The 27341-nt window shown below is 37.8% G+C and overlaps 2 protein-coding genes across 2 annotated transcripts; one reads left to right on the forward strand and one right to left on the reverse strand.

Annotated features, from left to right (window-relative positions):
• Positions 1 to 2635: 2635 nt before the first annotated feature.
• On the reverse strand, positions 2636 to 10319 carry LOC148113711 (vomeronasal type-2 receptor 26-like). The gene is made up of 4 exons (XM_087893305.1): positions 10242 to 10319; positions 8362 to 9213; positions 6570 to 6696; positions 2636 to 3534 (listed from the first exon to the last, which is right to left on the reverse strand). The coding sequence occupies exons 1-4, from the start codon at positions 10317 to 10319 to the stop codon at positions 2636 to 2638; spliced, it is 1956 nt and encodes a 651-aa protein (XP_087749431.1).
• A 9823-nt stretch (positions 10320 to 20142) lies between these two features.
• Positions 20143 to 25519, forward strand: LOC117660144 (vomeronasal type-2 receptor 26-like). Its single transcript, XM_034408218.3, has 4 exons — positions 20143 to 20958; positions 23008 to 23235; positions 23832 to 23958; positions 24627 to 25519. The coding sequence occupies exons 1-4, from the start codon at positions 20158 to 20160 to the stop codon at positions 25517 to 25519; spliced, it is 2049 nt and encodes a 682-aa protein (XP_034264109.3). The 5' UTR covers positions 20143 to 20157.
• The last annotated feature ends 1822 nt before the right edge of the window (positions 25520 to 27341 follow it).

A 27341-nucleotide genomic window follows, 5' to 3' on the forward strand; every position in this document is an offset into this window, starting at 1 on the left:
TTCTTCTGAAGAGCAACAAACAGAATACTATATCTTGTAGTGGATGGCATGCTTTTTTATGGTATGGAAGGAGTACGGTACATAGATACTTTCAACGACACTATGTGAGGAATGTCAGACTATTAATGACTGGGAAGACATAGTAACAAGGTCAGCCAATGAATAGGCATAGCAACTAAGGCAGCCAATTGGGAGCTGAGGCAGACTGGAGCCAGGGCGTGTCTTAGTCTGCAGCTTCTTTATTCTGTGCAGAGAAAGAAAAACTGAAACCAGTGTGTGCTGAGCTCTCTGCTGTACTCTGTGTGTGAACATGTCTGCTGATCTGAGCTGAAGAACCACTGTTGGTATTGTAAATATACTTTATGTGTTATTACGAATATAAAGAAGTTAATGAATCAGTTATCTGTGTGTGCTTCTGGATTTGATTTTTGCAAGAAACTCTGATAAGGAATGCTTTGCATTTCTGGTTCTCCACAATGGAAGCATTGATAATATCCAAATCTTATTAACTTGGAAAAAATGTATTTTTTAAAGACGTTTTAAATGAGAATGGTGACCTTAAAACTAGACAACAATTACAAAACCAAGGGGTGGATTTAGTTTGGTGGCCATATTTCCAAATACAATCAAGTTACCAGAAAGATGTAAAAACATGGGGTTTCTATAAAGAACCAATAACACTTGATAAGTTCTTATTAGGGACAGATGAAAAACTGATTTTAAAAATATAGAATTATTTATTAAGTTATAAAATGGAAGAGGAACAAGTCAAAGAAACAATGATTGTATGGGCAAATTTTTTTGGTTACACTATAGAATTGGATAAATGGCAAAAACTTTGGGATAGGAACTATAAACTGACAATGGCTACTGCATATAAGGAAAATCTTTATAAAATGTTTCATAGATGCATTTGCCACCGGCAAGATTGGCAAAAATGTTTAGTAATATGTCTGCCAAATGTTGGAAATGTAATCAGACCCCAGGTACTTATCATCATACATGGTGGACTTGTATGAAAGCAAGAAAATATTGGAAGAAAATACATACTTGGTTGGAAAAGGTGATTAAACCATAAATATTTTTGTTGGGTATAATAAAGGATTATGATAAAGGGACTATATATATATATATATATATATTTAATTTGATTTATATGCCGCCCTTCTCCGGAGACTCAGGGCGGCTTACAGTGCATTCAGCAATAGCCTTCATACTTTTGTATATTTATACAAAGTCAGCTTATTGCCCCCACAAACTGGGTCCTCATTTAACCTACCTTAGAAAGGATGGAAGGCTGAGTCAACCTTGAGCCTTGGAGAGATTCGAACCAGCAGTAAATTGCAGGCAGCTGTGTTAATAACAGGGTGCTTTAAACCACTGTAGTACCAAGGCTCTTTTTATATTTAGTTTTGCATGTACTGACAGCAGCAAGGATTGTATTTGAACAATATTGGAAAAATGAGAACACTCCATCAGATGAGGATGAAATTCAGAAAATATTAGATTGTGCAGAGATGGACAGATTGACTTTAAAAATAAAAGACAAAGAAGACACAGAATATTACTTGATATGGAATAGATTTTATGAGGTAAGAGGTTGAAATTAAATGAAGAAAGATTATTGCTATATATGAAATAAATATAAATATAAATATAATTATAAATATGCCAATGTAATTAACAGAATTATAAATAAGCTAATATAAAAAGAAATTTAGCCAAAACTATTCTGTTATATTATTACTATTGTTACCAGTATATGTGTTAATATTTCTTCTTGTTCTCTTTTTGTTTTTCTTTTGTAAATGATATACCCTGACAATACACCATATTCAAAATGTTCATGAAATAAATAAACAAACAAACAAACACACACACACACACACACTACATCATGATATATCCACAATTTGTTTTTTTTTTCACAATTCCATTGTGAATTGTGAAAGGTTACAGAGGAACAATGTATACCAAAGCAAATTAAATTTTATATGTACATATACGGCAAGTATATGCGTCAAATAAAGGACAAGACAGAAAGAATCCAGTTCACATCACCTCATTTCACTACATTTCCAATATTTTTAAAATCAGTTAATAGGTCACAATGGAAATAGAATGATAACTGCTTGTGACCTACACATTCAATTAAATGTACCAGATTCAGAAACTTTTTAAATTTTACATTTCAAAAGAACCTTAAACAATTGAAAACTGATATCCCATGAAACTGTACCAAATACATGTTCATGAAATGTTAATCAGCTTTTTACTTTATTGATACAGTGATTTATGAACAAAAAGTATAAAAACCATGAAAGAGTTTGGATATCCTTTGAGTCAATATCTGAAATCCCCTAACAGTATTAAAGAAATCTAGATTCTCAAAATCTTCTTCAGGTGAGGTGTTGAAGGGGTGAGAGGGGTTAGGTTAAACAATCTTCAAAAATATTTGAAAATGCAGCAGCATGAATACTCCTTTTAGAATGGGTGACATTAATAAATATTTATAATCATAATAATCTTCCAAATATCCTCCTTTCACAGAAATAACTTCTATATGTTTCATTTACACAGCAAATAGGCTTTTTATTCTTCTTTGTCAGTATAGCAAGAAAAAGTCTATGATGTACTAATTCCTCTTTATTAGTTGCTCCCTGTGGTTTAGCTGAGGCCTGAAAACAATGATGTAGCATTTTGGCAAGAATATGCATCCCAGTAAAGCAGCACTGGAGGACAAGATGGAGAAGACCTCCACAGCTACCATTGCTTTTCCTTTTGTGCTCAGATAGGCTGGAAAGAAAGAGATCCACACACTGCAGAAGGCCAACATGCTGAAGGTGATGAACTTGGCTTCATTAAAGCTGTCAGGTAATTTGCGGGCAAGAAAAGCCACAATAAAGCTAGCAATGGCCAAGATACCCATGTAGCCCAAGACACAATAGAAGAAGAGAGCTGACCCCTCATTGCATTGTAAAATCATTTCTTGGAGCTCTGAGTGCTTGTCCAACTCAGGGAATGGGGGAAATGTTGACAACCAAAGAATACAAATACATACTTGTAAAAGAGAGCATGAGAGGACAATAGAAAAAGCCAATCTTTTCCCCACCCATTTCCTCATCTGAGAACCTGGTTTAGTGGCCATGAAAGCCACAACCACAGTAATAGTTTTAGCCAGGACACTAGAAATGGCCAGTGAGAAGGTGATGCCAAAAGCTGATTGTCGGAGAAGGCAGGTCGCTTCGCCAGGTTGGCTGAGGAAGAACAAAGAGGAGAGAAAACAGAGCAGAAGAGAGACAAGGAGGGTGTAGGTGAGGGACCGGTTGTTGGCTTTGACAATGGGAGTATCCCTGTACTTAATAAAAGTTCCAAGAACCCAAGCGGTCAAGAAGAAGAAACAAAGAGCTGTTGAGGTTAAAGCAATTCCTAGGGTTTCTTCAATATTTAGAAAGACCACCGGTTTCACAATGCATTCTATCTTTTCCTTATTTGGGTAGTGATCTTCTGAACATTCAAAACAGTCATCCATATCTGGGGGGAAAAAAAAGTCAAGGAATTTGTCATCTATGCATTTCCGAGTTTTATTTCAGAGTGGGAGTCACCTGTTATTTGAGTTGTTTCCAATCATGCTCAGTTTGATCATGTTTCTATGTAAGTGCAGTTTTAATTCTATTGTATCATTTAAGATTGGCATAAAGGAGTGGTGCTGTGGCCTAGAGGTGGAGCTCTCGCTTCACAATCAGGAGGCTGAGAGTTCGATCCTAGGTAGAGGCAGATATTTCTCTCTCTGGGCACAATGAGAATATATCTGCTGAACAAATGCATTGGCGTCAGGAATAGCATCCGGTCAGTAATTACTCTGCTAGCATCATTCTGTTGCCCAAACTCCACTCCACAAAGGATTATGGGGTTGTTAAACAATGATCATGTTGATTTAAGATTGGCATAAAATAAAGTACAATTACTCTTAAAATGCAGCCGTTCTAAGATTTTTGAAAATTACTACAATGTAGACAATTTCCAAAAATGGAGAAGAAAACTCTGATGATGGGTGTAAAATTTGAATAACAGAAGCAGATGGAGAACTTATTAGATTCATTCCAATATAATTCATTTAAACCCTCTAGCTTTTTTCCTTCCTAGAGTGAGTAAACTAGGAAACATCAATATTTTTATTTTGAGCAAAGCAAAAAAAAAACATTGATTTACTTTCGATATTGCTGTTGTTCAGTTGCTAAGTCATGTCTGACTCTTTGCTACCTCATGGATCATACAACACCATCCCCCCCATCCTCCACGGCCTTCCTGAATCTGCCCAAACTCATGCCCAGTGTGTCAATGATCTTATCTAACTAACTCATGCTCTTCAGTCCCCTTCTCCTTTTGCCTTCAATCTTTCCAATGACTCCTGTCTTGTCATTTGGTGGCCAAAGTTTTTGAGCTTCAGCTTCAGTACCTGTCCTTCCAAAGAACAGTCAGGGTTGATTTCTTTTAGGATTAAACTTTTAATATAGGGGGAAAGTATATTACTGTGTTCCAATGAATTTTGTCCTGACTTTTGTGATGCTTCTGTATTCTATGAGGAGAACATTAGTAGGTAGATGGAAGGATGAAAATGAATGGATACAACAATGAATGGATGGTAAAAACCATGAATGAAAACTAATCAAGGAGAGGAGCAACCTGGAATTAGGATAAACTTCCTAACAGTGACAATTAACCAGGGGAACAACTTGCCATCAGAAGTTGTGGGGGCTTCATCACTGGAGGTTTTTAAGAAGAGACTGGACAGACACTTGTCTGAAATGGTATAGGGTCTTCTGTTTGAGCAGAGGGTTGGATGAGAAGACCTCCAAGGTCCCTTTCAGCTCTATTCTGATGTATTAATTAGGTTCTACAGGTATAATATTGTCTTATATGAATATTTGATCCATTTACAGATCTTTCCTTGTCTATTGAAGCTTCTTTTGTTTCCCATACTTTCACGTTTTCATAGAAGATAAAGTCCAGAAAATGGCAGATCAAGTGACAGTTAACAATTAATAGAGTTGGAAGGGACCGTGGAGGTTTTCTAATCCAACCCCTGCTTGGTCCTGTAACCCTATACCATTTCAGTCAAATAGTTGTCCAATCTCTTCTTAAAAGAAGGCAAGGAGCCCTGGTGGCGCAGCAGACTAAAGCACTGTTATTAACATCAGCTGCCTGCAATTACTGCAAGTTCAAATCTCACCAGGCTCAAGGTTGACTCAGCCTTCCATTCTTTCTAAGGTAGGTAAAATGAGGACCCGGATTGTGGGGGCAATAAGCTGACTTTGTATAAATATACAAAAGTATGAAGGGTATTGCTTAACGCATTGTAAGCCGCCCTGAGTCTCCGGAGAAGGGCGGCATATAAATAAATAAATAAATAAAGTTGTTCAGTTAATTGTTCTAACTATTAGGAAATTTCTCCTTAGTTCTAGGTTGCTTCTCTCCTTGATCTTGTACCAACCATAGGTCCAGGTTTATAAAACAAAAGTTTACTGAGTCTTAGAGAAAATAACAAATAATACAAATAAGTTTAAAATGATAGATAGATAGATAGATAGATAGATAGATAGATAGATAGATATTTTTATTTATTTTATTTTTTATTTTACCTCGAATTTATATACTGCACCTTCTCCTGAGGAACTCAGGGTGGTGTACAGCCAGATAAAAACATACAATATAAACATGAGATGATAGATGATAGATAGATAGATAGATAGATAGATAGATAGATAGATAGATAGATAGATATAAATGTAGATGATGTAGATATAGATGTGGATGTAGATGTAGATGTAAATAGATATATAGATATAGATAGTTATAGATTATTGAGCCATAGAGTTTATATGATGACATCAGAGGTGGGTTTCAGCAGGTTCTGACCAGATCTAGAGAACCAGTAGCACAAATTTTGAGTAGTTTGGAGAACCGGTAGTAAAAATTCTGACTGGCCCCACCCCCATCTATTCTCTGCCTCCCGAGTCCCAGCTGATCGGGAGGAAATGGAGATTTTACAGTATCCTTCCCCGCCATGCCCACCAAGCCATGCCATGCCCACCAAGCCACACCCACAGAACCAGTAGCAAAAAAATTTGAAACCCACCACTGGATGACATGATATCTATCTATCCATCCATCCATCCATCCATCCATCCATCCATCCATCCATCTATCTATCTATCTATCTATCTATCTATCTATCTATCTGCATCCATTCATCTATCTATCATTTATCCATCCATCTATTTATCATCCATCCATCCATCATCATCCACCCACCCACCCACCCACCCACCCACCCATCCATCCATCCATCATATAGAGTCTATGGTTCAATGCATGTACAGCTTGTGTTTATATAGGAAACATGATCTGCAAAAACCTCAAGGGCAAATGGATTGTGATTCACAGGTAAGGAAATAAATATTTGCCCTGAAGTATTCATAAATCTAATAATCATATGCATCCCAAAGTAACATGTTACAATTTGCTTAAGCATATCTATTGAAAGCTTCTTGGAATGTCTAACCTACCCATTTGATTTGAAATCTTCCCTTCCAAACATTGAACGCAGTCATAGCAACAGAATTTTTTTTCTTCATCTCCTTTCTTCCAATATCCAGGGGAACAATGATCATTACACCGAGAAAGTGGAAGAACCTGGTGATAAACATAAAAAGTTTTGAAAAGGGAGATCTTTAAAACAGTTTCTGATTTATTTATTTTTTTCCTTTTTGGAGGCAGATATGTTTTTACTACCCAACGGGCTGCTGAATTTTATCATCTTGGATTTATACTGTGCATTAAAAAGATGTTTGAAATTACAAGGAAGTGTAAGAGGATCTGTTTGAAGAGGGGCAGAGCAAGTAAATAAATTGGCATGATGGCAATGTTAAAATCATAATAGCAGTTTGTCAATGTTGTAAATGAACCTTTGTAACAACATGCCTTTTTTCCCCCTTTCAACAACAGAAATCAGATTTGGAAAGTGACTATCTTCAATATGGATTAACAGACAAAGAGCAATAGAGCATAATCCTATGCTCCATGGCATAGGACCTAGTTATCTTCGAGACCGCCTGCTGCTACCGACGGCCTCCCATCGACCTGTGCACTCCCATAGAGAGGGCCTCCTCAGGGTGCCATCAGCCAAACAATGTAGGCTGGTGACCCCCAGGGGGAGGGCCTTCTCTATGGGGGCACCTACCCTCTGGAATCAGCTGCCCCCAGAGATAAGGAGAATCCAAGACCTCGGTGCCTTCCGCCGTGCCCTTAAAATTTCCTTTTTCCAGCAAACCGGGCTGGCCTAACATTTTTTAAATGTTTTAATTGGTTTGTTACTGTTTTTAATTATGTGGCCAAATTTATATATATCTTTTAATGGTATTTTAATATTTGTAGTTTATGTTTTTATGTGGCTGTACACCGCCCTGAGTCCTTAGGGAGAAGGACAGTATAGAAATTCAAAAATAAATAAATAAATAATGGATCAAGATACAATTTGTGCAGGTTTTACACAATCATGATTACCTACTTCGTTAAATCCAGGGTGCCAAAGGATTGTCTTCCTCTCAATGACGAGTTCTTTTCCTTCTGGAGCATTGGATCGTAACTCCCCAACTTTAACTCTCTGAAAAGATCTGTTCGGAAAAGTGATCATGTTGACAATGTCAAAATCACCTTGACCTTCCCTTTTGTCTTTAAAGAAGACTCTTTCTCCAGCTGAGTTGTTAAAAGAAATCCTTTGAAGAAATTTGTGGAGCTACTTGAAGAAGGATAAGAAAAAGGGATTCCAAAAGAAAGCAAATTATTAGGGATAAAAGGATTAAAACTTCCATTATTTTACTCCCAGTTTCCAGGAAATGGGGGAAAAATGTCTTTCTAACTTGAAATATAGAAGAAGAAAATGTCAACCCACATTAAATGAAGTTTGGAATTCACTTTGTTTGTACAAGTAAATGATGACAAGTATTTTAAGCTCAACAATTTTCCTGGTAGTTTACGTTATGTCTAAAAACTAACATCATTTCATGAACATAGTGCACATCTACTGATAAAAAAAGAATTGTCATAGCCTTTAAATTAACAGTCCAACCACCCTGTCTCCACTAAATTGCAAAATACTAATCAGAAAAATGAAATCTCCACATTTTAGAAAAGTGTATTCTGTAACTTAGAATCACCTCTTATACCATCAGCTATGTTGCCTCAATATTTCTATTGATATGCCAGTATAGACCAGAGCAAACAAGCCATGATCAGCAGTAGAGGAGAATGACTATTCACTAAAACAAAAGATAGTTAAAGCATCTTTTGAGACATTACCTGCCAAGGCTGAAGATCTGGAAATTCAAACCTTTGAATCTCTCTCTTTTGAGATCTTGAACTCACCGCTTCATGCATAGAATGTGCCACTGCGTAGACAGCATTATAGATACTGTAGCTTTGGCCAGTCATCTGCAACTCAAACAGAGACGCAGGCTGATTCCCCAAACTCTCTTCCCCACTACAAATTTCATCATACATTAAGGATGATTCTTCATTTGAAAATGAACAGTCAAACAATTGCTCCCAAACATTTTGAAAAAAATCATTTTTGTGGGTTGAAGGTTTGATGACTTGAAGAAATTCTTTGAAGCCTTGAATGTCTCTTGAGTGCACTGTAAAGGAAAGAGCCCCGTGGAACATCTGGAGATCAAAACCTCTTTGAAATGCTGTCAGTATGAAATCAATTGGGTCCATCAGGATCCAAACCTTTCTAAAGTATGTGCTCTCTTTATCCTCTAGATCACACAGAAACACAACAGTTCTGAGCCACAAAATTGTAAATGATTCTCCATAGACGAGAAAAGCATTTGCTTTGTCATCTATCAGTTTATTACAGATAATTGAGTTTCCTTGAAGTAATTCAGACACATTTTCCAAATTAACTAATTGTGGAATATTTTGTGAGAAAGCTATGCAGATGCCACTCTGGGAAAGCAATGACTGCAGTTTCTGGAAGAAACGTTCTCCTTTATTAGTATCAAGATTGAAGACTCCTATCCACGTCCATCCAAAATGAAGAAGAAGTTGTATAACTCCAGTGTACTGATGGTCCTCATTTGGAACCATGCAATAAAGTGAAGATAACTTCGTAGTCTGGAATTCTTCTTGGGCAAAAGAGCCATAAGTCAACTAAACTAAAAAAAAGGGAGAGCCATTATTCATGAGAAGCAAGGGGGAAATAAGGGAAAAAATAATTGTTTGCCAGATGTAATTTGAATAAAGATGTCCCAACACTGAAAATTTCTCCCAGTTATAGATAGATTATGAAAGATGAACAATATAAGCAATAAAATTTCAAAATAAAATATTTTCTCACCTATGCAATACAACTGGATTATGAACAAAAATTAGCATCTTGATATAGAGTTCTCATGAACACCTGGAAGGTAGCTAAATCTGGACAGAAGCTACCTAGAAGCAACCAAGGAGAGAAGCAACCTAGAACTAGGGACACATTTCTTAAATCAACCAATGGAAGAACTTCTCTTCAAGTGGGTTCTCCATCACTGAAGACTTTCAAAAATAAACTGGACAATCATTTATCTGAAATGGTATATGGTCTCCTGCTCAAGCAGGGATTTGGATTAGAAGACCTTCAAGGTCCCTTCCAACTCTATTGTTCGATATTCTATGTTCTTTAGAGCTAGACTATTGAACTACCTTCTGCTCTTCTTTGTAGCTGCCAGAATAAAACATTTAAGCATGAAAGGCTATCCATAAGAGTCTGGAGAAACAGTTCAGTATGTTCTCCTTTACTGCTTTTTTTATAGAGATCTCCAAAAAGACCCAAGTGCACCAATCGTCCAACAATTCCAGAAAAAACAGTTGAGTTTTATAGTAAACTATTTTTATCAGACCCCAATGAAGACATAGCAAGGAGAGGTACCATCTATTGCCAGATAGTGGTCAAAAGACAAGTTTAAGGTTGTTCTCTAATTACACATTTTCCATTTTAATCTTCTGATCTGTGATCATGATAAAAGATTTTGATTTTTAAAATTGCATTACCTTGAGCCAAAACACTGCATTGTGGAATCAAATTACAGAAGGATTGCAAAGTGGACTTCGGTGAAGTCTTGCAGAAAGGCATGGAAAACATCTAATATCTAATATTCATTAGAAGTCAAAGTTTCTCTCTTGTCCATTGCCCAAATTACCTGTGGAATTTTGTAGACATTTACACTTTCTGCCATATAAGATGATGTATCTGAGCCTAATCCTCCTATGATGGCCATGAGATTCTTCTGGCTATCACATTTGTAGTTAGGGACAAATTCCTGGGATTTGAAAAGCAGGTCCAGAGTGGTGCGATAGGTCATCCTTGGATTGTGATAACTATCATAGATGTGGAACCCAAGAGTGATGTTAGGTAAGATCTGGGAGTCCTCATTGATCTCCTTCACAGCAAAGGCCAAGGCAAGGACGTGCTGGTAGAATTTGGTTATTACACTGCAAATAGGTTAAATACCCCAGTTGAAAAATGATTCTACAATTCTTGTAACATTTCTATATGAAGAAGAAGCATTTCTGTCTCTTACTGAAGTAGATAGCTGACAGGTTTTCTAAAACCCTCAATAATTAATGCAGAATTTAAATGTACTTCTTACACAATATTTCTATGATTTGCAACAGATACGTACTACAACAATATAGTAGCTTTTTTCAAGTTACCACTTTTATTGTCTATCCACATAATACAAATCTGAATATGAATAGATCATGTAGACCTTTTTAAAAATACCTTAATCTCACTAAATGTTCCTCAAAGGACTTCTTGCATACATTTTACAAGAAACCCTTTAACATAATATAATGGAAATTATTCCTTCTCCCACACCCAAATACACTTGAAAGACAAACAGGGTTAGATAACATTACAAAACCCAGCATTTATGTCCAAACAGCTTTTAGTTATAGAAGAAAGTTTTGGAGTATTTGGTTAAGATTAGAAACTGTGTGGAAAGTAAAGAAAACCCTTACAGTGGTAAGCCATAACCTTTTAAAGACGGATGCTCCTTAAATTTAATTTCATAAAAGTGGTAAACAATGTGAGACACCATCCCACCAAAGATAAGGCCACCAGGCTGGTACCACTCGTGTGGAACAAGGAAAGCATCACTTGCAGGGCAGCTCAGAGTCACCACTTTGTTCATCAGGAATACCAGAAGAAGTAACTTCATGACTCTCTGCTTGGGGAGAAAATATCTGGGTCTATCATTGAAAGAGACGTTCTGGCCGAGAAGGCAGGAGATAGAGAATGTGTGGAAGTGAACCCCAGAGATTCAGCATTAGCCCTTTCCTGCCTCCATGTGGCTCTTGAAATATTTATGTGGATTGTTTCTCACTTCCTATTCTTTTCTGCACAGATCCTTTGTTGTGTTGGCCTTCTAGAATAATGCAGTGATTTCAGTAATTCATAAGGGACATAATTACCATTGAACAATAGGCAACCTGACAATTTTCTTTATGTAGCCGATCGACATCTTTCTTTTAGATAATGTAATGCATGACTGAGACTGAACCTGTTTTGAAAATACCTGGAGAAATAGCATTGGACACTTAGTGGGTTAAGAGTTGATATTGTACTTTGTATTTTTATATTATTCTGTACATACATGCATACATACATACATGCATCCAGTATACATACTGGATTTGTAAATAATATTTTCCTTTGTATATAATATTATGTCATGGTACTTTATTGCAAACACTGTAAAACACTAGCATGCTGAAAGTGAAAAATTTGGCTTCATTGAAAACGGCAGGTAATTTTCAAGCAAGGAAAGCCACAACGAATCTTCCAATGGCTAAGAAGCCCATATATAGCATATTGATTGTGTAACTCTGTGCATTCTTGCCTCCAGCCTCAGATGTATATTTTTCTATAGCCCTTGGGATATGCTTCTTAGCTATGGAAAGTAGCAATCCCACAACCAATTGTCATTTTCCTCTGTGTGTGTGTGGGGGGGGGGGGTCTATTGGATGACATGGTCAAGTTCAGAATGAAAACTTTCCATTTGGCTTCTTGAAAAATCCATCAAGGCTTAGGGGTCGATTTTACAATTGGGATCTGCACAACTCATGCCTGTGCTGTCTTCAAGGGAAATTCGTTAGTGCTCTTTTGTTACAATGCAATGGTCTACTATGCATATTTCTGGAGACAAAACATAAATCAAGATTATATTTCTTACTCCAACTGGAAGTGGAGTAGAAGGTAATCTTAAAATTCATGAACCAAGAATACATCTTCAACCAATGCCACTTTCCTTTGTCTTTTCCTGCTCTGTCATTCAAATAGACATCTGTCTGATGTGGTTGGCTAACTCTCCCTCTTTCCCCGATTTAAATATGAACTTCATTATTGGAGAAACCATCAGGCATTGTAATGAAGGATTTTCAACAAAGTTTTATCTTGTCCTAGGCTACAAGGGCTTCCTAGCCATTGGAAGATTCATTCTGGATTTCCATGCTTGAAAATTACCTGCTGTCAGGTGTGCCTCCGTTCAAAACTCAAGAAAGGAAAACCCCAACTCCATGTTTGTAGAGAAAGGTACTTTTATTTAGTATGAACTGAATGCAATGAAAGGAAAGCAAAGTCTGAGGCAATAGGAGAGAAAATTACACATTGAAAGTATCCCCAAATCCCTCCTCCCAAGGACCCAAGTCAGCCGTGGGTTTCAAATTTTTTTACTGCCGGTTCTGTGGGTGTGGCTTGGTGGATGTGGCTTGGTGGGTGTGGCTTGGTGGGCATGGCAGGGGAAGAATACTGTAAAATCTCCATTCCCACTCCAATCCAGGGGAAGGTTACTGCAAAATCCCCATTTCCTCCCGATCAGCTGGGACTCGGGAGGTAGGAAATATATGGGGGTGGGGCCAGTCAGAGGTGGTATTTACCAGTTCTCCGAACTACTCAAAATTTCCGCTACCGGTTCTCCAGAACTGGTCAGAACCTGATGAGACCCACCTCTGACCTAAGTTGAATGTCCAATCCGCATCTTCCCAAGGTGTCATGTGGGGTGCTTCTTCAAATGGTCCCATCTATCTGGTGTGCCGGAACGGTTGACCTTGACTGCTATCAGCGCTCCCTGCAGCTGCTACAAAGACAGTGAGAATTTTCCTCCCTTTCATGAGACATCTACACCAGCTCACTTCCCCCCTCCCAAATACCCATTATAATTCCCCCTCCCATTACTATGGCAGCCGAAAGCAAGCAAGCATCATACAGGCTGACACCTGCCAGTTTCAATGCAGCCAAGTTTATCACCTTCGGCATGCTAAAGTTTTGCAATGTTTGGATATCCTCACCTACATAAGCTCCATGGGGAAAGACATGGTGGCTGTGGAGGTCTTTTCCATTTTGACTCCCCAGTACCAGGTTATTGGCTTGCATTTTTTTCTCCTAAATGCTATATCATTGTGCTGAAACCTCATATGACTCACAAAGAGCAATTACTTAAGAGAAAATAATAAATTTATTATGCCTATACAGTTATTTGCTAACCCATTTATTTGTATTTGTTTCCTTCATTTATTCTCCACTTTTCTACTCAAGGTAGTTAACAACATTTTAAGTAAATAGTTAAAAAAAAACAGAGATGATAATTAAATATCAAATAATATATAACTCATTTCATATACATTACAAAATGCTAACTTTGCTTATCTCTAATCTGGAAAGTTGACCCCCCCCCCAAATCGGGTGTCTATATTAGATTGATTGTTAAAATGAAAGGCAGAATGGCAAATCAACCTGATCTTCTAAATCCGTTTAGATAATCAAATCATAACAAATTAATGATCTTCATCTATAAAATAGACTGATTGTATAGAACTGATTTGCACATCTGTAATGGGAACTCTAAGAACCAAGATAATACTGTCAGAGAGTTTGCAGTGTGACTACTATTACGAGACAACCCAGGAGCAAAACACAGCACACAGAGACTTAGACATTTAACAGTGGTTTATATACAAGACATATACAGAAATATATGTGGTTGCAAATACCTTACAAGCAATCAATCTTCTTCTTAACTCTACATGGAGAACTCAGTAATGAATACTGGACACAAAGAGAGAGAATACGCCCTCTCCTGGCTGAAATTTATAAACACCTTTTAAAGGGGTAAAAGACTTGTGTGGACCCCTTCAGAGTCTTAAACTGGCTATACCAATGCTGATTCATTCTCATTGCATCAGCCTTACATTTCATTGGCTTTACAATTGCATTAGCCTTACATTGGCTGGTCAGCTGTAAATTACCCTGACAAATACTGTGTCTATTCCCACATAATTTCTACTGAAAATACCCTTCAGCTCATGATAGATGTGTTCATCACTTTGCTGCCAATCTATCTTTGTGATTTTTTTGTTTTGTTTTGTTTTTGGTCAACAGTTTCCAGAATTGAACTGAAAAGTGAATTAATGGATAGGGATGATATACAGCAGGCCTGGGAAATATTATAATTTGTTGCCTCAATTTGAAGAATACCTGTACAAGACTCTTGATTTTGTATATCACTGTATATCACTCCAATTGGTTGGGGATATTTCACTCTCAGACACTAGTGGACCTATATGAGCAAAGATGAAAGAAAATACTTCACTGAATCCTGGTGGAACTTAAAGGCATCAGCTCTTATAGGCTCAAAGGACTGAACTTCCCACTGCCACTTTTAACTGTTTGATTCATTAGGGTGGGTCCTTTCTCAGTTTTTTTTCCTCTGACCATTAAGCAGGGGTGAAATGCTCCCAGTTCGGACTGGATCACTCGATCCGGTAGCGATGGCAGCAGGTGGTTCAGAGAACTGGTAGCAAAAATCACTGCGCACCCCCCACCATGCCCAGCTGAGCCACATGATCATCAGAAGCTTTTTTTTTTTAAACTTTCAAAAGCATTTTTTCTACAACCTCTTCGGATGAAAAAAATGCTTTTAAAAGTAAAAAAAAAAAAAGCCTCTGATGATCGTGTGGCTCAGCTGGGATCGTCAGAGGCTTTTCAAAGCATTTTTTTCTGCAACCTCTTGGCCGAAGAGGTGGTTAAAAAAATGCTTTGAAAAGTCTCTGATGATCGCAGCTGAGTTGCCTGATCATCAGAGAGGCTTTTCAAAGCATTTTTTAAAGAGCCTCTCTGACGATCCCAGCTGAGTTGCCTGATCGGCAGAGGCTTTTCAAAGCATTAGAAAAAATGCTTTGAAAAGTATTTTTTTTTTCAAAAAAGGTTGGCCACGACCACCCAGTCACATTACCCCCCCACCACCAAGCCACGCCCACAGAACCGGTAGTAACAAATTTTACATTTCACCCCTGCCATTAAACCACTGGGGGCTTCTGGCTCTCTTATCTGATCCTTTCGTAAGGAGCATCTCTTTCCCTCATTCTCCAATTCACATTTTCCATTACACAGCAGTGGAAAGGATCAAGATGATGGTTGTAATCTCTCTCTCTCTTTCTCTCTCTCTCCCCACAACACACACACAAAAACACACATACATATATGCACAATATATACATACATGTATATACACAACTATATATATATATATATATATATATATATATATATATATATATATATATATATATATATATACATACACACACACATACTGTATGTATATGCATATGTATATGTATATGATGTATATATGTGTGTATTTCTCTTTAGCCAGGTTCTTCCTACATAAACCAAGATTTTTCTGCAGCCCTAGTTCAGTGAAATCCCAAGGGATTTAGGGATTTAGTTTCCCAAGGGAACTAGGGCTGCAGAAAAACTTGACATCACTCACATTGAGGGGCACCTCACCTCACCCAGCCTCTCCTCACCATGCCCAGCCCTGCCTCACCCCTCCCCTCCCAGCTACTCTTGCCATGCCCAGTTACTCACCCTACCGCCCAGGTGGGTAAGTGGCAGGGTGGCCAGGTGAGCAGGTGGGCGGTGAGGTGAGGAGTGGCTGGGAGGGGACGGGCGAGGCATGGCATGGCGAGACATGGCGAGGCACGCTATTTAGCCGGTTTGCCGAACTGCACAAAAAGTTAGCTACCAGTTCTACCGAACCTGTGTGAACTGGCTGAATCCCACCAATATATCTATCTGTCTATATCTATATCATCTATATCTATATCATCTATATATATCTCTCTGTTGTGTGTGTGACATACAGATTAATCTACCATTATCCGACATCAAAAGAGCAAATACGTGTGTGTGTGTGTGTGTGTGTGTGTGTGTGTGTGTGTAAGTGTGTGGGTGCATAAAATAAAATTTACTTTTATTTCCAAAAGAGGAGGAAGCAATTTCTTGGATGGGCAATTCAATTTTTTGTTTTGTTTTGTTTTTAAGCCAGTTATAGAGGAAATGTTCAGTAGACATTTTCTACTAATATTTCTAAAACCAGGGAAAATGTTTAGTAGATAATTAACTTTCCCTTGAAGAGTCCAAATTACTATAATGAGTTTACCTGCTTAAAGCTCCAGAGATTTTCCAGAAAGCAGTGAAAATTAGAAAGCATGGATGGAAGAGGTTATAAACTAATCATGGTCCCCATAAAGAACTTGGGGTGGTGGGAAAGGGGAAGAGTTAACAGGACTATTGGGTTCCTTTACTCCAACATCAGAATTGATCAGATCAATTTCAGATTTGGGTTGTAGAAATCTCAGTCATTACCCCAACAGATGTCTGTATGTCCATGGAATTTTAAGATTAATTTAGATTTAAGATTTCTCTTAGGAAGTGTGTTGGGAAAATCTAGTATGTTAAATCAGATCCATTGGTGTGGGTTGATATGTTGGAGACCTCTTTTAGAAGATTTTTGGGCTGTTGATGTATTATTCTTCCTGGTGTTCCCAGTTATCAAGGTGAATACACTCAACTGTCCAGAGGTCGACCCTTTTCCTATTCTACATGAATGGTACCAACCAGGTGATGTCATTATTGGAGGGGTGGTTTCACAAAACCTCTATCCCTTCAATGAACATTTATTCCAACGACATCCATTTCAGGAACTGCATGGAATTTCAAAGTAAGCAGGTCCTACACGTTGTTCCCTGAAATGACTACCTGTTTATGCTAAGCTTTTCTCAATGTCCACATCAGATTCTTTGATTTACAAGGGTCTTAAAGAAGGCAGCTGAAATTATAATATAGACCAAGCATTTATTGAATTTTTTGAGATTTCAAATCCCCACCTCTCTGTACTAATGAGAGAATATTTATTCTATTTTGAAATATTTATTCTATTTTGGGGGAAAAAAGTGATGCAAACATGAATTTGGATCATCAAGGGATACCTAAATTATTAATAGTAGAGAACATTTGTAGCTCAGATTCAACTGTACTGTTCTTGGTGCTCTGTTGTTTTTTGCAGCTATTTTGTTACTTGATTAGATAATATCTTTAGTGTCCTGATGAGCATTTCAAACCACTGAATATGTTACCTTCTTACTTGGCAAAATATCTGAAAGGAAACAAAAATGCTCAGAGAGCACCACAGTTTCCACAATATCTAGAATGTACAGTAGTGGCAAAAATTGTGGAAACCTTTTGGGAAAAGTGTATTTTCTAAAACTAGCTAATAACACCACTTTTTTTTTGGAGTAGTACCATAAAATTGTATATCAATGGAAAGATAATTTAATCAAGAATGTAATGCAAGAACTTTTATGAAGGATTTGCTATTAAAGTAGCAGTTACAGTATAAAGAAGAAAAGTGAAACACGTAGAAAAAAAGAGATATGCAAAAATGATCACCATAGAAAACACGAGATACCCAAAAATTATCACCATATCAGTTAATACTTAGTTGGGTAAACTTTAGCATGAATTATGGCCTTACAACATCTTCCCATGGAGTGAACCAAATCTTTTAGTTCTGCAGCTGTTATAAGGTGAAACCAAGATTGAATGATTGCTTCTATTAACTGGGTTTTATTGCTGGGTCACTTCTGACTAACAAGTTTCTAGAGTCGGTTCCATAGATTTTCAAATGGGTGAAGGTCTGAGCTATTCCCAGACCATTCCAGCAGTGGAATATGATTATCTTGAAACTCTAAAAGAAAAAAAAAGTGGCGTTATTAGACATTGAACCTCAAAAGTACACTTTTCCCAAAAGGTTTCCACAATTTTGGCCACTACTGTAAATACATGAATGTGGGAATTCATAATATAAGAAGAAAATGTTCAAAAATAGGAGCTTCCTATTATATAAAAGAAGTATAAAATGGGAAAAACGTTCTTCCCAATTACCAGATTTCCAAAGAAGGAAATGGACGGGAAAAAATGGCTAAAAGAATGGTAAAATAAAGAAGTGGAATCAGTTTAGTTTCCTCTATATGAAACAGGGCACACAATCTTTCTCATTGGTCATTAATAGAAATCCTAAAAATATTAAGTAGCCTACTTTTTAATGAATGACTTCCATAATACAGTGTATAATGCACAAGAAAATTTGAACCACGATATTTTGAAGCAATATAAAAGGAATTTAACTTGATTTAATTTAATTCCAATCACAGGTATAAATGGCTATTCTTGATGATCCACTAATTTATTCACTGCAAAATTATTTTCTAAAAGACTTTTTTATTTGCAGTCTGATCACAAAATTCTATCAACATGTCCTTTCTTTGGTCTTTACTGTCAAGGAACTCAATGAGAATCCAGAAATCTTACCCAATATTAGTCTTGGGTTCCATATCTATGACAGCTACAATGATGCAAGGCTGACTTGTCGGACCACTCTCGATTTACTTTTCAAATCAGATAGATTTCTGCCCAACTACAGATGTGGGCTTCAGAAAAATCTCCTGGCCATCATTGGAGGACTTGGATCAGATACTTCATCCCATATGGCAGAAATTGTAGCGTTCTACAAAATTCCACAGGTGGGTCAAAGGGATGAGAGAATTTTTATTCTTCTTAATTAGTTAAAAAAAATAAGAGCCTTCTTAAGTATACATTCTCATGTGTTTATCCCCACAAAAACACAATTGGAAGCAAATCTGATTGCACACTTAACAAGAGATTAAAAATAAAATATTAACTTGCACTGGTGAAGGTGGATTTAAACCTGCTGGTATTTGATCATGTTTCAATTAGAACAAACAATGACAGCCACTGAAATTCAACTGCATTCTCACAATTCTCACAATGTTTTATTGGAATTCTTTTATAAATGATAAGGTATATGGCAGTCTAGAAACATGACATATGAAATAATAAACAAACAAACACCTAGGTAAACATCCAAGAAGCAGGTAAAGATTTAAGAGAGGAATTTGGGAGGCAAGTCAAAAAAAAAAACAAGAATAGCAATTAAAGTATTGAAGCGGGCAAGGGACGATGGATAGATGATTTCTTTTTTTATTTTTATATTGTTGTTTTTATCCACTCTTCTTTTTTCTTATTTTCTTATTTTAAAGCATAGCAATTAAAGTATTGAAGCGGGCAAGAGATGATAGATGGATGATTTTTCTTTTCTGTTGTTGTTCCGAGTTGTTTTTCCTTTTCTGTCTCTCTCTCCTCCTTTTTCTTTTTTTAAGTAGGTGACTAGAAGTTAGATAAGAAAGAAAGGAAAAGTCTCTTAAGAAAGGGTGATATGATTAAAAGCTAGAATAAGTGATAGAAATAAGAAAAGGGGGAATATAATTATATACATTTTTATATCATAAAGTAATAACAAGAGAAAATGTGGAATAATTGAACAATGATAGACTATAACTTAATATAAGTATGTATTATTATTAGAAATATATAAGCGATTGAATGTAAGGATTATGATTAACTTGATTAATTTTATTTGTATTAGAATGTATGACACTTGGATGCCACACTGTTCACACATTGATTTGATATTTTGATAAAAAATAAAAAAACCTAAAACAACCACAACAAAAAATAAACAAATAAATTTGACTAGGTTTTAAACTAATTCATGAAGAGGAAGAGACAAAACAAAACAGAACACATTATCCAAATCCTCTGATGAATATTCTTTCCTTTTCTTTTAGTTGCCATATGGATCCTTTCCCCCAAAAGAATTTCGTATCAGTAGGTTATCTTCTTTTTATTTTATGGCCCCAAATGAGGGTCCTGTATACATTGGGATTATCCGATTACTTCAACATTTTGGATGGAAATGGGTTGGGCTCTTTGCTGTGGAAAATGAGAGTGGAGAACACTTTTTGAAGAAGCTACAGGTGATGCTTTCCCAGCATGGAATATGTCCAGCCTTCATAGAAAGAATCCCTCTGCTGCTTCCATTGGATGACATCCATACATTTAGCGATAAGATGAAAAGTTTGTATATACATCTCACTGACATTAAAGCAAATGTATTTATTCTCTATGGAGAGTCTTATACACTTCTCTGGCTCATATCACCCATATTTCTAAGCGATCCTGAAGATAAATTAAATGCATCCCTTAGAAAGGTATGGGTCACAACAAGTCAAGTTGACTTCATACTCATAGGAAGTCTAAAAATGTGGAATCTCCAATTGTTTGATGGGGCCATTTCTTTTCAGATACATTCAGGTGACGTTCTAGCATTCAAAGAATTTCTGAAGTCCATAAAACCTTTGTGGAGACAAAGAGATGGATTTCTAAAGGATTTTTGGGAACAAGCATTTGACTGTTTCTTGTCTAATTCAGAAATACCAGCAATGGACATGGAAAAATGTACTGGGGAGGAGAATCTGGACAGTCTTCCTGGACCTCTCTTTGAAATGCAAATGACAGGTCATAGTTATAGCATTTATAATGGTATCTATGCTGTGGCTCATTCTTTGCAAGCCTTACTATCAAAAGAATCCAGTCAGAGTAAAATATTGGTGGATAAAATCCAAGAACTTACAGATCTACCACCTTTTAAGGTACAGTTGTCCAAAAACTCTGAAAAGGTTTACTAGGAAATGGTTTTTTTTAATAAATCATTTTTTCCTAAATGATTAGTAAATCACAATTAACTTCTTGGTAAGCTAAAGATAAAATGGGATAGACAGCATTACCACCAGATGGATTTGTAACTGGCTGGCAAATCATGCTCAATGTGTAGTCCTCAACTGAAATGCATCTAGATGGAAGGAAGGAAGCAGCGAGTACCCCAAAGTTCTGTTTAAGCCCAGTACTCTTCAACCTCTTCGTCAATAATTTAGATGAGGAAATAGAAGGGGAACTCATCAAATTTGCACACTAGCCAAATGTGTTCACTATTCAAGATTCAAATGCATCTTGACAGGCTTGTACATTGGGCCCTATCTAACAAAATGGAATTCAGTGTAGAGAAAAGTAAGATTTACACTTAAGCAAGGGAGAAGAAAATCAAATACATAGCTATATGTCAGGTGAGACCTGGCTCAATATCATTAATTGTGAAAGGGATCTTGAAGTCCTAGTAGGCAATCTTTTAAATATGAGACAGCAGCGTGCAACAGCAGCCTGAAAAGCCAATGCAGTCCTAGGTTGCATTAACAGATGAATAGAATCAAGATCACATGAAGTATTAGTATTGCTTTATAAAGCCTTACTATGACCACTTTTAGAATACTGCATCCAGTGGTGGAGTCTAAAACATATTAATAATGTGGTTTGTCTAGTCTAGTGAAAAGAAGGACTAGGGGTGATATAATAGCAGTGTTCCAATGTTTGAGGGGCTGCCATAAAGAAGGGGAGGGGGTGTCAGCCTATTTTCCAACGCACCTGAAGGCAGGACAAGAAACAATGGATGGAAACGAATCAAGGAGAGAAGCAATCTAGAACCAAAGTGAAAATTCAACAATTAACCAGTGTACCAGTTTGCCTTCAGATGTTATGAGTGCTCCATCACTAGAAGTTATAAAAAGAGACTGAACAGCCCCTTGTCTGGAATGGTATAGGATCTTCTACATGTACAGGGGTTGACGTCCAAGATCCCTTCCAACGTTGTAATTCTGTTATTCTATTAAGATGAGCTTAGTCTTATTTCCAGACACAATATATCATTCAAATAGCTACGATTAAATCAATCAACATATGATAAACACATATGGAAAATACTGTTCTTCTGCATTTTGGTTAATCCTACCTGTTGTGGTCCACCAGCAGCCTGCGGACCTGGCAGCGGAGTCAGATAGTGAGGAGGCTGGGGAGGACTATGGGCCAGTCCTGGAGTCAGGGGAAGGCCCGGACGAGGGCTCTGTGTCCGAGACAGAGACGGGACTAGGGCCATTTGGGAGCGATGTGTGGCCTCTGGAGACTTCAGAAGTGGATAGCAGAGAGGCAGAGGAACAGGAGGAGCCTGTTCCTAGTGCACGCATGAGAAGAGCTGCCAGAAGGCAAGAGCAGCTAAAGCAAAAGGGACAACTTGGGAGTAAGGCCAAGAGATGATTGGCCTCTCCCAGAAGGCTTAAAAGAGGAGCAATGGCTCTTGGGATCTTTGTACAAAAGCAACATTGCTACATTTGTTTCTTGCCTGTGTCATGGGGTTTTGCCAAGAAAAGCCTTTGGCAGAGTCCCAAAGAAGACAAAGTTTTGTGATAAGGCTGAACGACTGTTTATGAAGGATTTGTTTTGGACTTAATTTGGACTAAACTGAGAATGAAGTAATTCTCAGCTGCTCTAATAAAATATGTTTGTTTAGGACTGATTATGTCTGGTAATAACTACTTGTAGGTCACAACACTACCACTGGGTTACATTCAACTTTCTACCCAAGAAAAAATATGTGAAATACTATTCACAGTAATACATTTTTTTTCTATCCATGAAAATGAAAAGCATCGTGCTCATTACTGTATATAATAATTATCTCCATGATAATTCTTGGCATTTATCATATCAAGCTGCATAAAGAAATTTGGAAAGAAGGGGGAAATGTCTCATAGAATGTTTTATCCCTCTATTTTTTTAAACTTCCTCTGTTTCTTCTTTTTTTTTTCAAGTAGCTGCACCCATTTCTTCAGAGCATTTCTTTCAACAACTCAGCAGGAGAAACAGTGTCTTTTAACGAAAAGATGGAAATTGCAGGAGGATTTGACATTGTCAACGTGATCACTTTTTCAAACAATTCCATTCAGAGAGTGAAAGTTGGAAGATTAGATCCCAATGCTCCAGAGGGAAATGAATTAATTATTAATGAAGATATGATTGAATGGCATAAAGGTTTTAACCAGGTATGGGTATTTTTGAAAGGAAAAGATTTCATTTAAAATGTTTCCAACCAATCTCTGCTGGCCACAATTCTTCTTTTGTTGTTGTTAGTTGTGAAGTCGTGTCTGACCCATCGCAACCCCATGGACAACTTTCCTCCAGGCCTTCCTGTCCTCTACCATCCCCCAGAGATGATTTAAACTTACGCCAACTGCTTCGGTGGCTCCATCCAGCCACCTCATTCTCTGTCGTCCCCTTCCTTTTTTGCCCTCAATCTTTCCCAGCATTAGGCTCTTCTCCAGTGAGTCCTCCCATCCCATCAGGTGGCCAAAGTATTTGAGTTTCATCTTCAGGATCTGGTCTTCTAAAGAGCAGTCAGGGTTGATCTCCTCTAGGACTGACCGGTTTGATCACCTTGCAGTCCAAGGGACTTGCAGGAGTCTTCTCCAGCACCATAGTTCAAAGGCCTTAATTCTTTGGCGCTCAGCCTTCCAACTTTCACAACCATACATTGCAACAAATTTTTTTATAGGATGACTAATTTGCTGTATTGTCAGCTGAAGAAAAAGCTTAACAATTTACAAATTACCGCTGCATTTGTTTTTCATGTTATCAACAGGTTCTTCCAGTTTCTCTGTGCAATCAATACTGTCACCCTGGATATTGGAGGAGAAAATCTGAAGAGAGCATTTTTTGCTGCTATGATTGTGTTCCATGTCCATGGGGAAAGATTTCAAACAAGATAGGTCAGTTATGAAGTCCTTCAATTTTTGGAGACACTGGCTGCAAAAAAATGTTTTGTCAAACAAGTTACAGATGTATGTGTCAGGGTTCTGACGGATGCCCTAATTTAATCATGAGCCTGGAGCCAAGCTTCAAAAGAAATCCAGTTATTTATTAGAAGCTTCATGTCGGCACGTTCCAAGTGAAGCCAATTCTGACCCCACATAATTTATGACCCAATCTTGACCCTGTTTCCCTCCTCCCCCCCAGGGTGTATCATCAGTCACATTCACCAACGGAGCAATTTCGCGGGTTGTAGAGATCACTCCCCTCCGGCTGCTGTGGGTAACCCTGGGAGACAGCCTTGAGAGAGATATGTCTGGAATCTGCTTTCTTTTGGTTGCTGTGCTGCTTCGCTGTTTTCCCATTCCCCTTGCCTATGGCAACTTGAGAGCAGGCCATGGATGTTTTGCGAGTTGACAGTGTGTATCTATTTTTTTTCTAAAGATGAGGTTTCCCAACCTGTAAACAAGGAAGAAGCATAATCTCTATAAACCTCAGTTAATAATAATTTGTCAAATTTGAGAATATTATGCCAACTTGCAGAATCCTAGCATTCATACATACAATCTCTTCTCTTATAACATTTTTTATGTCAGTAAATGACTTCCTTTTTGATTTTTTTATCCAGATACAGAAGATTGTTTCAAATGTCCTGAGGATCAGTATCCAAGTGAAACGCAAGATCGATGCCTTAACAAAACAATGAATTTCTTGTCCTTTGAAGAACCTTTAGGGATCAGTCTCGCCTCAGCTGCTGTTTCCTTTTCCTTCATGACAATCAGTGTGCTTGGAATTTTCCTTAAGCGTAGAGATACCCCCATTGTCAAGGCCAACAACCGAGACCTCACTTACACATTACTCATCGCCCTTCTGCTCTGCTTTCTCTCTTCCTTGTTATTCCTTGGTCAGCCAGAGAAAGTAACCTGCCTTCTACGTCAACTGGCATTCAGCATCATCTTCTCAGTTGCTGTTTCTTGTGTGTTAGCTAAAACTATTACCGTGGTTGTAGCTTTCATGGCTACTAAGCCAGGTTCTTCAATGAGAAAATGGGTGGGGAAAAGATTGGCTCTTTCCATTGTCCTTTCTTGTTCTTTTTTTCAAGCAGGTCTTTGCATTCTGTGGCTGACAACATCTCCTCCATTCCCTGAGTTAGACATGAATTCCCTTACAGAAACCATGATTTTGCAATGCAATGAAGGCTCCACCTTCATGCTTTATTGCGTCCTGGGCTATCTGGGCTTCTTAGCTATTGCCAGCTTCATTGTGGCTTTTCTTGCCCGTAAATTACCTGACAGCTTTAATGAAGCCAAGTTCATCACCTTCAGCATGTTGGTTTTCTGCAGTGTGTGGATCTCCTTTGTTCCAACCTATCTGAGCACCAATGGGAAAGCCATGGTGGCTGTGGAGATCTTCTCCATCTTGTCCTCCAGCGCTGGGTTATTGGGATGCATCTTCTTTCCAAAATGTTTCATCATCGTGCTGAAGCCAGAACTAAACACCAAGAAACAATTAATAAAATAATGTAATAAAATAAGGTTATTGAAGCATGTGAAAGAGTGGTATGGTGGCCTTTTGGTGAAGATTGATGGTGAAGGTTGAAAGTTCAATCCTAGGTAGTAACAGATACTTCTTGCCTAAGGCACAAAGACAAAAATATCTGCTGTGAACTCCATGTGGCATCAGGAAGGGCATCTGGCCAGTGAATGCTCAGCTCCATCTTGTTGCTCTAAGTCTAACCTGAATTATGCTATTACAGGGTCATAAAAAGTGAGGTTTTTCTTTTTCACGATATCACATGAAAGTTATATTTTTTCAAGGATACCGAGTTTAAATGAGATGGATATAATCAGTTAAGAGTTAATTAAATAATTAATTGGGGTTTCTGTATCTCTTAGTTTTTCATGACAAAAAGGATTACAAAACTGTCTTAGAGGAAATGAATATTTTGTCATTTCCATATACGAAACTCCAATTTTCCTTAGATAAGAAAAAGAAATGAATTGAAAATGAAACCAATTTTAATGTAGGTGGTTTGTAGTTCCACCAGCTATTTGGTACATAACATCAATTACATCACTGAAAGTCACTTAAGGAATCTCTCTTCAAAATGGCTTCTCCGTGCTGGCTTTCTTTTTGTAAAATAAATGATGGCATGGTGCAATATGTCATGTGTTGTCGTTCATCTGAGGTGGTATTTATCTACTTTTAAGAACTGCTAAGGGCCAGATAATTTGTTTGTCAGGTTCCGATTGGAAATAAGGACTCCAAACACAGAAGATGGTTAGAACCTTGTTTATCCACACAGCACATACTGACCACCACAATGGAACAAAGGAGAATATAGTTAGAGCTCCCGCTCTGTGCTTCCCACCACCTTTTAAAGTTCTCACCCCAGCATTTACTTAGCCCCACCCCCGCACGGAACCCCGGACCTCATGACCTAGAAGCACTTCCGCTCAGCTGGGTGCTACATCGTCCTGAAGCATCTGGGTCCATTCTGGGCATGCTGTGGTGACGCTGCGGCCCACACGACAGTCCTGGCCACTCCCAGATGATTGGGCATATGCAATGCCATCAGGAGGCACCTGCCTCTCACCCAGGCGTGCAGCAGCAAAAGTGCAGCTCCCAAGTCAGTCCTGGCCACCTCTTAGCTGATCGGGCCATTTGTGGTTCCTGAAGGCAGGCCCAGCAGGCGGAGGTGGTATGCAGCCACAGCCGCAGCCAAGTTGTCCCCCTGGCTAGCCCATTGCGTCCCCACTGTAATGGCAGCCTCAGACCAGACTTGCTGGGGCTAACATTGTTACTATATCCTGATGCTTAAAACCATAGAACTCAAAGAGAGTATATTCTCTTTTTCACATCATTGTACAACATATGAAACATCAAAAGAATGTATGAATATATGAGCTTCCAAGTCTGTCCAATACTTGTATTAATTCATTCAGGATTGATATTTGGGGTATGCTATAGTGTGTCATTGGTATGAAGATGACATACAGCTCCCATTCCCTGTCAGATCTGAGCCATAGATATTGTAAACACTTTGTGTGTCCTTCAACCACTTTGAGTACACAGTGAATTGCACTGTTACAGATAGTGTAGAATCCCACAACTGTCTGTAAACAGAACCAAGAAATACTATACTCATAGTTAATGCATGCAGTTCTTTGACATAAGAAATTAAACTAATTCCAATATATTTTGGAAGTGTTAAAAATGAAATTGCTTTATCTATTGTAATCCCATTTAAATGATTGAATAGGGCAGAGTGGTAGGTATAAAGGAAAATTATATGGATTGATTGGTGTTCTCGGACACAAATCCATATCCTCAAATGTCTTTG

The sequence above is a fragment of the Pantherophis guttatus genome, chromosome 4, assembly GCF_059756535.1.
Source record: "Pantherophis guttatus breed Tessera chromosome 4, ASM5975653v1, whole genome shotgun sequence".
Taxonomy (NCBI): Eukaryota; Metazoa; Chordata; class Lepidosauria; order Squamata; family Colubridae; genus Pantherophis; species Pantherophis guttatus.